Source organism: Equus quagga, chromosome 3, assembly GCF_021613505.1.
Source record: "Equus quagga isolate Etosha38 chromosome 3, UCLA_HA_Equagga_1.0, whole genome shotgun sequence".
NCBI lineage: Eukaryota > Metazoa > Chordata > Mammalia > Perissodactyla > Equidae > Equus > Equus quagga.
This window is the reverse complement of record NC_060269.1, coordinates 113,260,225-113,274,242: the sequence shown is the minus strand read 5'-3', so window position 1 is coordinate 113,274,242 and position 14,018 is coordinate 113,260,225. Positions and strand designations below refer to the sequence as shown.

Here is a 14,018-nt window from a genome sequence, read left to right as displayed (position 1 = left end):
ACATGGATGGACCTTGAGGGTATTATGTTAAGCAAAAAAGACAGACAGAGAAAGACAAACACCATACGATTTTACTCATATGTGGAAGATAAACTAACACACAAAGAGAATAGTTCAGTGGTTACCAGAGGGGAAGGGGGGAAGGGGGTCACCCAGCATAAGGGGTGAAGGGGCACACTTATATGTTGACTGACAATAATGTACAACTGAAATTTCACAATGTTATAAACTATTATGACCTCAATAAAATAAAAAGAAAAAAAAGCAAGTAACAAGAAGACGACATCACTTTGAATGAACAATGAGCAATAATTACTGGATAAAACATGATACTTCACATTTCTTCTTTCAGTCATCCTAACCCTATAACGTTTCCATGTCAGAAAAAGTGTTATAAATTTTAAAACCTCTGCTTGTTTGAACATTTTATGTGTGGAGGATTATTTGTTACATCAGCTAGCATTACCCTAAGTCAGTGCTACTCACAGGTCTGCGAACTGGCAGCTCTGGCACCACTTATCATTTATAATTTGCGGCATTAGATAGTAGTTTTCACTTAAAGTTTCCCTTTACCAAAGTCTTAATCTCCTCTGACAGACATAACTTTAGAGTGGCCTGTTGGTTGACCAAATAAGACTAATATGAATCACACCTACTGGTATTTTATTAAAATAATGACTGATGATTGATTTATAAATTCTGTACCTACATGTACCTAAAAGTCTTTGTAAAATATCATTTTTAGATTATGAATTTAAGCTCACTAAAAATTGGACTACTAAATGATGACTCTAATCTGGAGAAACAAGCTGTTGAGGAAAATGCTCTCAGGAATGAATTATCTTTAGAGACTGTAAATGCAACCATATTGAGTAGGTAACCAATGAGTATTTATTGAACTAAACTGATGAAACATCTCTCCTGCATCTCACTTTTAAGAAAAGTCAATCGTCCTAAGAAACCAAAATGTGAATAGTATGGTTTGTTTGTGTTCAAATATGATCATAACTTACCTGCAGACCTTGACCATGGACCATTTGAAGTTGTTCCTGAATTTTTCTTAGTTCTTCTTGTTGCCGATGAATATTTGCCTCTATCATCCGTGTCCGTTGCTCCAGTTGGTCTTTCAGATGCTGCATGGCTCCCAATTGAGCTGAAAACTGAAACTGAAGTACCATGTGTAGAAAAAGTGTAACACAGTTATTTATTTATTTATTTGTGAGGAAGACTGTCAGTGAACTAACATCAGTACCAATCTTCCTCTATTGTGTATGTTGGACGCCACCTCAGCATGCCTTGACGAGTGGTGCTAGGTCTGCGCCTCAGATCCAAATTGTGAACTCTGGACCACTGAAGCAGTGTGCAAACTTAACCAATACACCACTGGGCTGGACCCAGCGTAACATATTTTACAATCACTTATTCTTCATAACTGTATAATGTGAAAAGTAAGCAGACATATAGTATATCATGAGCTAAGAATTTTATGTCAGTTAGTGTATTACCTCTCAGCTCCTAATTCACCCATCTTTGCTCAGCTTTGTGATACTGGAGCTGGACCCTATAAATATTTCTCCTTTGTCAGCAGTCACAAACTCAGTCACGTCTGTAGATGACGCTGGAGGGATACTGCAAAGGGAGGTGCTTATCTTTCTGGTTCTGGTTCTTTTCCTTGTTTCTCTTAGGTCAGTGGATAGCTTCCTAGTGAGTCACCTCAGCACCCCAGCAGGTGGCTTTGCAGCAAGTCTCACTGGCATCGTAGTGGGCAGCTCTCCAGCAAATTTCACTGGTACCTCAACAGGTGGCTTCCTGCTCTCCAGCCTTAGTCTGTGGCACCTCAATGAACTTCTCTACCATCCTGTGGCTACAGCCAAACTTACCACTTGAATTTCAGCCTGGCCTGGAGGAGGAAGCATTTAGGACGGTCAGGGGGTCTTCCAAGTTGTTCCTTCCTTGGGTCTTCTTCCTGTCACTTACGGTTATTGGCTGCTCTCTAAATCTGTTATCCCTGTATTCGTTAGAATTCTCTTAACTACTTTTAGTAGTTAATCCCTGTTATCAGTTAATAACTTTTTATACTATCCCTCTTCAAATTTCTAGTATGGCTTCTGACTGGATCTTGACTAATTACAAGTACACACTGGCATTAGAAGACCTGAGCTCATGTTGTGGCTCTACCACTTGCTACAACAAGTTACTTAACTTCATTTCTACCCTTTGACAAATGAAAAAGTAGCCTGCACCTAGAATTGTTCATATCAAATTCTGTCATCCCTAGAATGTCCTCTTTGTGCACATCTTCAGAATGTTACAAAAGTCTGAATGATAACCAACCATGATATTGTTACTCGTATTTTCAACTGAAACTGTTCTCAGAAAGTACAAAATATAACCTTTAAGAGACTAAGCAATTATGAATGAATGAATGAATGCATACAGGAATGGAAACATAGTTTTTGTACTTCCAGGGTTTTCAATCTTACTTATTTCTCTATGTTTTACCTGAGTCACAAGCAGATTCTATTTACTACTGCTTGAAATTTAGTCACATTTGGTAACTCACCACTCCAGTGTATACAGGCTCATTTAATTATTTCCATGAATATTCAGCAAAGATAGTATAAGAGCAGAAAGAATTTCACTTTATTGGAAATCTGTCTTAATTTTAAAATAGTCTCCTACAGTGAACTGCATCTAAATGTGACAAATGCCCCCCAAAACTTTTACTCTAGCTTGAGAAGTTTATATGGAAGATACTGATTACTACTTTTCAAAACGTCCAACTCTGACTTCTGAAGTTGACAATAACCAGATCATATCATACATGAGATTACACTAAGTGTGATAAAATATTACAAATTTAGTATCTCAACTCCTTCATGCCTTTGTCTTTTTTTTCTTATTGAGTTCATAATAGTTTACATCACTGTGAAATTTCAGTTGTACACTATTTCTTATCCAGCACTATTATCAGTGCTCCCCTTCACCCACTGTACCCACCCCCCAGTCCCCTTCCCCTGGTAACCATTGAACTGTTCTCTTTGTCCATGTGTTTGTTTCTCTTCCACATATGAGTGGAGTCATACATTTGTCTTTCTCAGTCTGGTTTATTTCGCTTAACATAATACTCTCCAGGTCCACCCATGTTGTTGCAAATGGGACGATTTTGTCTTTTTTTATGGCTGAGTAGTATTCATATATACCACATCTTTGTTATCCAATCATCAGTTGATGGGCACTTGGATTGCTTCCATGTCTTGGCTATTGTGAATAGTGCTGCAACAAACATAGGGGCACAAAGGTCACTTTGGGTTGTTGATTTCAAGTTGTTTGGATAAATACCCAGTAGTGGGATAGGTCATATGGTAGTTCTATTTTCACTTTTTTGAGGAATCTCCATACTGTTTTCCATGGTGTCTGTACCAGTTTGCATTCCCACCAGCAGAGTATGAGGGCTCCCTTTTCTCCACACCCTCTCCAACATTTGTTACTTTTAGTCTTGGTGATTATCGCCATTTTAACAGGTGTAAGGTGATATCTTAGTGTAGCTTTGATTTGCATTTCCCTGATGATTAGTGATGTTGAACATCTTTTCATATGCTTATTGGCCATCTATATATCTTCTTTGGAAAAATGTCTGTTCATATCCTCTGCCCATTTTTTGATCGGGTTGTTTGTTTTTTTGTTGTTGAGTTGTGTGAGTTCTTTATGTATTTTGGAGGTTAACCCCTTATCAGATATATGGTTTGCAAATATTTTCTCCCAGTTGGTGGGTTCTTTTTGTTTTGTTCCTGGTTTCCTTTGCTTTGCAGAAGCTCTTTAGTCTGATGAAGTCCCACTTGTTTATTTTTTCTTTTGTTTCCCTTGCCTGAGAAGACATGGTATTCCAAAAGATCCTTTTACGTTCGATGTCAAAGAGCATACGACCTCTATTATCCTCCAGGAATTTTATGGTTTCAGGTCTTATCTTCAAGCCTTTGATCCATTTTGAGTTTACTTTTGTGTATGGCGTGAGATAATGGTCTACTTTCAATCTTTTGCAAGTGGTTGTCCAGATTTCCCAACACCATTTATTGAAGAGACTATCTTTTCCTCATTGTATGTTCTTGGCAGCTTTGTCAAAGATTAGGTGTCTGTAGATATGTGGTTTTATTTCTGGGCTTTCACGTTCTGCTCCATTGATCTGTGTGTCTGTTTTTGTGCCAGTACCATGCTGTTTTGACTGCTATGGCTTTGTAGGACATTTTGAAGTCAGGGATTGTGATGCCTCCAGTTTTGTTCTTTTTTCTCAGGATTGCGTTAGCTATTTGGGGTCTTTTGTTGCCCCTTACGAATTTTAGGATTCTCTGTTCTATTTCTGTGAAGAATGTTATTGGAATTCTGATTGGGATTGCATTGAATCTGTAGATTGCTTTAGGTAGTATGGACTTTTCAACATGTTTATTCTTCCAATCCATGTGCATGGAATATCTTTCCATTTCTTTATGTCGTCATCTATTTTCTTCAATAATGTCTTATAGTTTTCATTGTATAAGTCCTTTACATCCTTGGTTAAATTTATTCCTAAATATTTTACTCTTTTTGTTGCAACTGTAAATGGGATTGTATTCTTGAGTTCTCTTTCTGTAAGTTCTGCTCTGGCCCAAACCTCCAGTACTCTGTTGCATAAGAGTGGTGACAGTGAGCACACTTGTGTTGTTCCTGTTATGAGGGATGGATTTAGTTTTTCCCCATTGAGTATGATGTTGGCTGTGGGTTTGTCACATTTGCCCTTTATTATGTTGAGGTAATTTCCTTCTAGTCCCATTTTGTTAAAGAGTTTTTATCATAAATGGATGTTGGCTCTTGTCAAATCCTTGCTCTGTATCTACTGAGATGATCATGTGGTTTTTATTCCTCATTTTGTTAATGTCGTATATCACACTGATTGATTTGCAAATGTTGAACCATCCCCGTGTCCCTGGTATAAATCCCACTTAATCATGATGTATGATCTTTTTGATGTATTGCTGTATTCAGGTTGCCAATATTTTGTCGAGGACTTCTGCATCTATGTTCACCAGCAATATTGGCCTGTAGTTTTCCTTTTTTGTGTTGTCATTGTCAGGCTTTGGTATCAGAGTGATGTTGCCCTCATACAATGTCTTAGGAAGCATTCCATCTTCCCTAACTTTTTGGAATAGCTTAAGAAGGATAAGTATTAAATGCTCTTTGAAAGTTTGGTAGAATTCTCCAGGGTAGCCATCTGGTCCTGGACTTTTATTTTTAGGGATTTTTTGATTATTGTTTCAATCTCTTTACTTGTGATTGGCCTATTCAGATTATCTACTTCTTCTTGATTCAGCTTTGGGAGGTTCTAAGAGTCTAACAATTTATCCATTTCTTAGAGATTGTCCATTTTGTTGGCATATAGCTTTCTGTAGTATTCTCTTATAATCCTTTGTATTTCTGTGATATCCATTGTAATCTCTCCTCTTTCACTTCTAATTTTATTTATCTGAGCTTTCTCTCTTTTTTTCTTTGTAAGTCTGGCTGGGGGTTTGTCACTTTTGTGTATCTTTTCAATGAACCAGCTCTTTGTTGCATTGATCCTTTCTACTGCCTTTTTTGTTTCAATTGCATTTATTTCTGCTCTGATTTTTATTTCTCTCCTTCTGCTGACTTTGGGCTTTGTTTGTCTTTCTTTTTCTAATTCAGTTAGGTGTAGTTAGAGATTCTTTATTTGGGATTTTTCTTGTTTGTTACAGGGAGCCTCTATTGTGATGAATTTCCCTCTTAGTACCACTTTTGCTGCATCCCATATGAGTTGGTATGATATGTTTACATTTTCATTTGTCTCCAGATATTTTTTGACTTATCCTTTAATTTCTTCAATGATCCATTGGTTGTTCAACAGCATGTTGTTTAGTCTCCACATCTTTGTCCCTTTCTCAGCTTTTTTCTTGTAATTAATTTCTAGCTTTATAGCCTTGTAGTTGGACAAGATGCTTGTTATTATTTCAATCTTCTTAAATTTATTGAGGCTTGCCTTGTTTCCCAACATATGGTCTACCCTTGATACTGTTCCATGCACACTTGAGAAGAATGTGTATTCTGCTGTTTTTGGATGGAATGTTCTATATATGTCTATTAGTCCAACTGGTCTAGGTTTTCATTTAATTCCACTGTTTCCTTGTTGACTTTCTGTCTGGATGATCTATCCATTGATATGAGTGGAGTGCTGAGGTCTCCTACTATTATTGTGTTATTGTTAATATCTCCTTTTAGGTTGTTAATAGTTGTTTTATGTACTTTGGTGCTCCTGTATTGGGTGCATAGATATTTATAAGTGTTATTTCTTCTTGGTGAAGTGTGCCTTTGATCATTACATACTGCCCCTTTGTCTCTCTTCATCTCTCTTATCTTGAAGTCTACTTTGATAAAAGTATTATAACACCTGCTTTCTTTTGTTTGCCATTAGCTTGGAGCATCGTCTTCCATCTCTTCACTCTGAGCCTCTGTTTGTCATTGGAGCCAAGATTTGTTTCCTGGAGGCAGCATATTGTTGGGTCTTGTTCTTTAATCCATCTCACCACTCTGTGTCTTTTTATTGGAGAATTCAATCTATTTACATTTAGGGTGATTATTGATATATGAGGGCTTAATGCTGCCATTTTATCACTTGTTTTCCAATTCTCCTGCATTTCCTGTGTTTCTCGTCCCATGTATTTCAGCCTACCAATTGGGTTACATAGTTCTTTATGCGGGGTTTCTTAGTTTTCTCCTTATTTATTATTTGTGTCTCTGTTCTGCTTTTTTATTTAGTGGTTACCATGAGGTTTGTATGCAAAATCTAGTAGATAAGATAACCCATTTTCTGATGGCCTCTTATTTCCTTATATTAAACTAATTCAGTCCCCTCCTCTTCCTCTTCTATGTTGTTTTGGTTACCTCTTACTCCATGTTGTGTTGTGAGTTTGTGGTTAAAATGACAAGATTATCTTTGTTTTTTCCTTCCCTTTATCTTTAGTGTTATACTTGAGTATTTGCTAACCTGTTCTGAAGTACAGCTACGATTTTTTGATTTTGTCTACCTATTTATATCCTTATTCTGTACTTTGTAACCCCTTTCTTCCTTTTTTTTTTTTCAGGTATGAGGGCCTTCTTGAGGATTTCTTGTAGGCATGGTTTTGCAGCTACAAACTCTCTTAGCTTTTATCTATCTGGGAAAGTTTTTATTTCTCCTCATATCTGAAGGATTATTTTCACTGGATAGAGTATTCTGGGCTGAAAGTTTTTGTCCTTCAAAGGTTTGAATATGTCATTCCAGTCTCTCCTAGCCTGTAAGGTTTCTGCAGAGAAATCCACTCAGAGCCTGATAAGAGTTCCTTTGTAGGTTATTTTCTCCTGACGTGGTTCCCTTAGTATTCTTTCTTTGTCATTCACTTTTGCCAGTTTCACTGCTATATGCCTTGCACTAGGTCTTTTTACATTGACATAATTAGGAAACCTGCCTCTCTCATGTGGATTTCCATCTCCTTCCCCAGGTGTGGGAAGTTCTCTGCTCTTATTTCTTTGAACAAGGTTTCTGCTCCATTCTCCTTATCTTCTCCCTCTTGAATACCTATAATTCCTATGTTACATTTCCTAATTGAGTTGGATATTTCTCAGAGACTTTCTTAATTTCTTTTTAGTCTTAGTCCTCTCTCCTCGTCTACCTGGAACATTTCAACATCTGTCCTCAATTAGACTGATTTGTTCCTCAATGATATCAGCTCTAGAATTTAGGGAATCCATATTTTGTTTTATCTCATCCATTGTGTCTTTCATCTCCAATATTTCTGATTGGTTCTAATTCTTTATAGCTTTAATCTCTTTTGTGAAGTAGCTCCTGAACTCGCTGATGTGTTTCTCTACATTCTCTTTTAACTCGTTGAGTTTTTTTATGAAAGCTATTTTGAAGTCTCCGTCATTTAGATTATATATTTCTGTGTCTTCAGGATTGATTTCTGAGTACTTGTCATTTTCCTTCTGGGCTGGAGATTTAATATAATTTTTGATACTGCTAGAGGGCATGGCTTTGTTCTTCCACATTGTGGTATTATTTGATTGCCGTTTCCACCTACCACCACTGGGTGGGGTTCAAGAGCTGTATGTTCTGAGCCCTCTGCATTCTGCTCAGGTGCTGGAGTTGGGTGCTGGGGCAGGTGGGAGGAGGGGTGCTTTCTTTCTCCTACGTGTTCTTGGGGGCTTATTTCTATGTCCTTGCTATCTGTTCTCCTAGGGTGTTGGCTTGATGAAGTCACTCCCATGATAGTCACCTCAGTAGGGGACTTTCCCCTAGGCCTGTTCCACCTCCTCTGAGGGCAGTTCCAGCACCTCCACCTTCCAATGTATGGCTGTGTGGGTCTCTAAGACATCTTTTGTGTTCTGTGGATGTCCTCTGTTGGAATATGAATGTTCTTTTCATTGTATTGTGGAGGGGAGAGTTCACGGGGAGAGCTCACTCCACCAAGATGCTGTCATTTGCCTTCACTTTTTTATATTATTCAAAATGTTATATTGATGTCATACAAATACATTTTATCCTAACTAAAGTTATTTATACCTTCAGGTAAACATTACATTGTCACCACTTAAAGGATTTCTGTTAAGTACAAATAAGAAAATAGAAGCAAACACAGAAGGCAGAATGACAGGAAATAAAGTCACAGACCTAAGAGGCAAAGTGTTTGGCTTTATCACTGAATGAAATGAGATTTAAATACTTATTAACATAGTAGATATTATTTATTGCATGAAAATATCCCTTTAAAATGTTAAGATATGCTTACTCAGTATCTTGAAACTAATAAATTAATAATATTGAAAGTATGTCTAAATATTTGCATAAAAATTCTGTTAACCTTCAGAATAAAAAGCATTTGAGGACTCAATGCTGATAAAAACTATGGCAGTTACAGATAATATTTAGTAATACTGTGCTGTCATAAACACCTTACATGATCATATGTTGCAAGATTTTGACATATAGGTAATGTAGAGCATATTTGTTCAAGTGTCATATAACAGCTATAATTATATATGTATAATTTAAATAATAACTATATAAGATAAAGGTATTTTTAGAAAAAGATTTTTTTTACCTACTGTTAACTAACATTATTTGAAATTAAGATACTGTTAAGTCAAGGTATATTTAATGCCAAACAAAACAGTCAGAAAATTTTGGATTATTTTTACCACTACTTAGTAGTATTTTTAACGTGTTTGAGGCACTGAATGAGTACAGAGTCATAAGTTACAGGTTTGGAAGTTATGATCAAAAGTAACTTTGTGTCATTTTTGTATTATCTCTCCTTTGTGTTGCTAATTTCTATATTTAGGCCTCCTTTGGGACTCAGCTCAAGCAACAATTCTTTCAATCCTTCACTTTCTCAGGCTGCATTAAGGGCCCATGTAATGTTCTTACATATCAACCTATACACCTTGAGCACAGACTACATAATATTGTATTGTAGTTATCTGTCATTCCCCCTAGATGTAATAAAATCTTTTAGTATAGATATTAAATATTTATACTGCCAGCACCAGCAATATCTAACAAGAAAATATATGAATGAATATATGAATAAAATTACTCAATTCTTCCAATATCCATAGGAAGAACAAAATAAACACCTATATTTCATCTTTAATATCTTTCTGTCTATAGTGTTTCTCAATAGGGGTGTTACAGCATATTAAGCAGGACAATTCTTTGTTGTACAAAACTGTCATGCATTCGGAAAGACAATTAGCATCTCTTGTCCTTGCCTACTATGGGCTAGTGGTACCCCACAATTATTGACAATCAAAAATATCCCCATATATTCTAAATGCCCACTGTTGAGAGTTACTGCATCTATAAGTATATATTTTTAAAAATCTACATTAGCTTAAAAACAATTTATTTTAAAATACTCAACTGAAACAAACAAACAAAAAATACCTGGGACATGCCTTGTGGAACTGGTAAATTTGCAGCTTGAGACATCACTGGCTGTGTCAATGACTGACCAACAGACTGGGAATTTATGGACTAGAAGCAAAATAAAAAATAACACTGGAGTAATGATTGTTCCCATACATGAGAACTTCCACCAAAATTATCACCATGGTATCTTTATAACTGGATTACAATCTGCCTCAGACTTTTCAAGCTGAGCACAGGCACTTCTCCCTTTCTACACTGGAAACATCAGTTCATAGATAAACACTATTTATCTTTTTATTTTCCAAGGTTTCTGCCACATTACCTTGCGTGGGCTCTCAAATAAAAGCTGACTGGACTTAACTGAAAGTGATTAGCATTTGAAATTAGATATAAAATAGCTCTAAATTACCAGCTTTTCATAAGTGAAAAAAAATCTGACATTTTACCTGAGAGACAATCAAAAGGATTGATATGTTGACAACTAATTCTCAAAAAAGGAAAGATCTTGAGTGTTATCAACAACTACTTTGATCTTTATAGAAAGGGATAATGAATCAATGAATTTCTGAAGATTTAGATGATTTTTTCCCCTTTTACTATATCTTTATTCAAAAGAATACTAACTAAAAAAGTTTACCTGACTACTAAATGATGACCTCCTTTGTGCCATCTTTTCATGAGCTGGTAAATGCTGTCTGGGAGGAGTGCTAGTATCCGTTGGGATCTTTGTTGGTGTTGCTGAGATTAGTCAACAAAAACAGAATAGCATTAGTACTTTATAAAATACAGTTTTCAAAGATTAGTCTCAAAATGCATTTCGATGAAAATTTTTCTGAATCATTCAAGAAAAGTGAAGTCTGTGACAATAAGATGATTCATTTTAATTATTTCTTTTTTAAGATAAAGAAAATATTTGAAATAGGAAAACTTGAAACATAAAAATGTTTACTACGTCTATAACTCAATAGTAAAAAACCTAATAACTCAATTAAAAAATGGCCTTAGAACTTGAATAGACATTTTTCAAAAGAAGACATACAAATGGCCAAGCGGTATATGAAAAAATGCTCAAAGTCACTAATCATCATGGAAATGCAAATCAAAACCACAATGAGATATCTCCTCATAGCTGTCAGGATGGCTATTACCAAAAAACCAAAAAGTAAGTATTGGCAAGACTGTAGAGAAACTGGAATCCTTGCACACTGTTGGTGGGGATGCAAAATGGTGCAGCCACTGTGGAAAACAGTATGGAGGTTTCTCAAAAAAATTAAACATAGAACTACGATATATGATCCAGGAATCCCACTTCTGGGTGTTTATCCAAAAGAATTAAAATCAGGATCTCGAAGAGATATTAGCACTCTTGTGTTCACTGCAGCACTATTCACAACAGCCAAGATGTGGAAATAATCTAAATGTCTATTGACAGATGAATGGATAAACAAAATGTGGTATATACATACAATGGAATACATCTATATTCAACCTTAAAAAAGAAGGAAATTCTGCAAAATGCAACAACATGGATGAACCCTTAAGACATTATGCTGGGTGAAATAAGCCAATGGTAGAAAGACAAGTACTGCATGACTCCATTACATGAGGTAAAATAGTCAAATTCATTGAATCAAAGAGCAGAATGGTGCAAGGGCTTTGGGGAGGGGGAAATAGGGAGTTAACTAATCAATGGGCATGAAGTTTCAGTTAAGCACTATGAATAGGCTCTAGAGATCTGCTGTGCAGTCAACAATCAAGTGTTATACACTTAAAAATTCAAGAGGACAGATCTCATTTTAAGTGTCCTTAACAACTAAATAAAATGTTTTTAAAAAGAGAAATAGCTCTAACGGGAAAATTTTCTTCCTAAGATTTTAGAACTTCTGTGTTTAACCTCTTTGATGTTCTACCCAGATGCTGAGCAGTTCAAACAACCCCCTTTTTCCTTATTATATATAGTTTTAATATCCTAAGAAATAAAAGTGCTAAACTCTTTAAAAAAAAAAAAGTTTACTAATTTAAATGACAATTATGCGAGTTTTCATAAAGACAAGGCACTAAAAAATACCTTTCAAAAAGCAAGCTTAAGGAACACTTACTGGCTCTACCAGTAGAAAAGAAAAAAATAGTTTTGCTTTCTTTTTGAGGGATGATAAAAAACTTAATACCAACATTACTACCTACATATTTTATAGGCTACTTCATAAACTTAATTCTTTACTAAATGTGAGCAATGGGCTTCTTGCTCACTGTAAAGGTTAATATATTTCAGAAATGTAAAAACTTATCATTTTAAAGCAGCCTGTAATGAAAAATGCTGGTACCAGTAACACAATTTAGAAGCACTCTCTCTAAAGAAGTCTGCTTTCAAGCTACAGTACTCACAGGAAGGGTCCGAGACTGCTGTGTGAGATGATTTTCTTGAACTCCGGGAGGAAGCAGAAGGGGTTGGGCTGTGATCAAATCTTTCCAATGCCTCCTTGAGACTGACTGTGTTTATACGATTATCAGACCCAGAATCTTGGCCCTAAGGAGACAGAGTAAAATAAATGTTTTCTTGTGGTTCAGTTCAGAGATCCCAAATTAGCAATACTGCTTGCTTACCCCTCCTCCCCCCAATCAAATTTTTACCCACAACAAGGCAAAGGTACCCGTGTAATAGTAGGTAAAGAAATGAACATTTATTTTCTATAGCAACAAAGTTTTGGCTTCATTCTCTATTTAAAGAAACGAGATGCAAAAGAATGATGTTGGACTCTTACCTTATACCATACATAAAAATTAACTCAAAATGTTTCAAAGACGTAAACATAAGAGCTAAAACTATAAGACTTATAGAAGAAAAGGGGAGAAGCTTTATGACAGTGGATTGAGCAATGAATTCGTGGATATAACACTAAAAGCACAGGCAACAAAAGTGCATCAAAGGACACTATGAACAGAGTAGGAAGGCAACCCACTGAAGGGAGAAAACATTTGCAAATCATTTATCTGATAAAGAATTAATACCCAGTATGAAGAACTCATAAAACTCAACAGCAAAAAAAAATAAAAAATAAATTAAAAAATTCAATTAAAAAACGGACAAAGGTCTTACATAGATATTTCTCCAAAGAAGATAGATAAATGGTCAATAAACACATGAAAAGATGCTCAACATCACTAATCATTAGGGAAATGCAAATCAAAAGCACAATGAAATAGCACTTCACACCCATCAGGATGGCAATTATCAAAAAAAAAATAGACAATAACCAGTGTTGGCAAGGATATGGAAAAATTGGAACCCTCGTGCACTATTAATGGGAATGTAAAATAGTGCAGCTACTATAGAAAACAGTATGACACTTCCTCAAAAAATTAAATACATAGAATTCCCATATGATCCAGCAATTCCATTTCTGGGTATGTACTCAAAAGAATTGAAAGCGGGGACTCAAACAGGTATTTGTACATACATGTTCATAGCACCATTATTCACAATAGCCAAAAGATAAATGCAACCCAAGTGTCTATCAACAGATGAATGGATAAACAACACGTGGCATATACATACAATGAAAGATTATTCAGCCTTAAAAAGGAAGGAAATTCTGACTCATGCTACAACACGGACGAAACTTGAGGACATTATGCCAAGTGAAATAAGCCAGTTACAATAGGAAAAATACTGTATGATTCCATTTATATGCAATACCTATAGGGTCAAATTCATAGAGTCAGAAAGTAGATTGGTAGCTGCCAGGGGCTGGAGGAAGGAGGGAATGGGGAGTTACTGTTTAATGGTATAGAGTTTCAGTTTGGGAAGATGAAAAAATTTTGGTGATGGATGGTGGTGATGGTTGCATAACAGTGTGGATGTATTTAATGCCACTGAATTGTACAATTAAAATTGGTAAAAGTGGTAAATGTTATTTCGTATTTCACCACAGTAAAAAAAAAGAAAGTATAGGAAAAAAAAGAAACAGAATAAAGATGACATTTTAGTTTACACACAAAGTACTGTAAGCATCTTTGGGACTCAGCATTGGACTGCTGAAAATCTCCCTCTTCCCTCCACCTC

The 14,018-nt window shown here is 35.8% G+C and overlaps 1 protein-coding gene across 16 annotated transcripts in view; it reads right to left on the bottom strand.

The window, feature by feature from the left end:
- Positions 1-14,018, bottom strand: part of CLOCK (clock circadian regulator) — a 117,025-nt gene that overhangs the window by 13,442 nt on the left and 89,565 nt on the right. For all 16 annotated transcript variants that reach the window (XM_046657389.1, XM_046657385.1, XM_046657388.1 and 13 more), the window contains 4 exons: positions 12,341-12,482; positions 10,593-10,693; positions 9,971-10,060; positions 1,014-1,166 (listed from right to left, as the gene is read on the bottom strand). In XM_046657389.1, the coding sequence (XP_046513345.1) occupies positions 1,014-1,166; positions 9,971-10,060; positions 10,593-10,693; positions 12,341-12,482 (486 nt within the window). The remainder of the gene's footprint in view (positions 1-1,013; positions 1,167-9,970; positions 10,061-10,592; positions 10,694-12,340; positions 12,483-14,018) is intronic.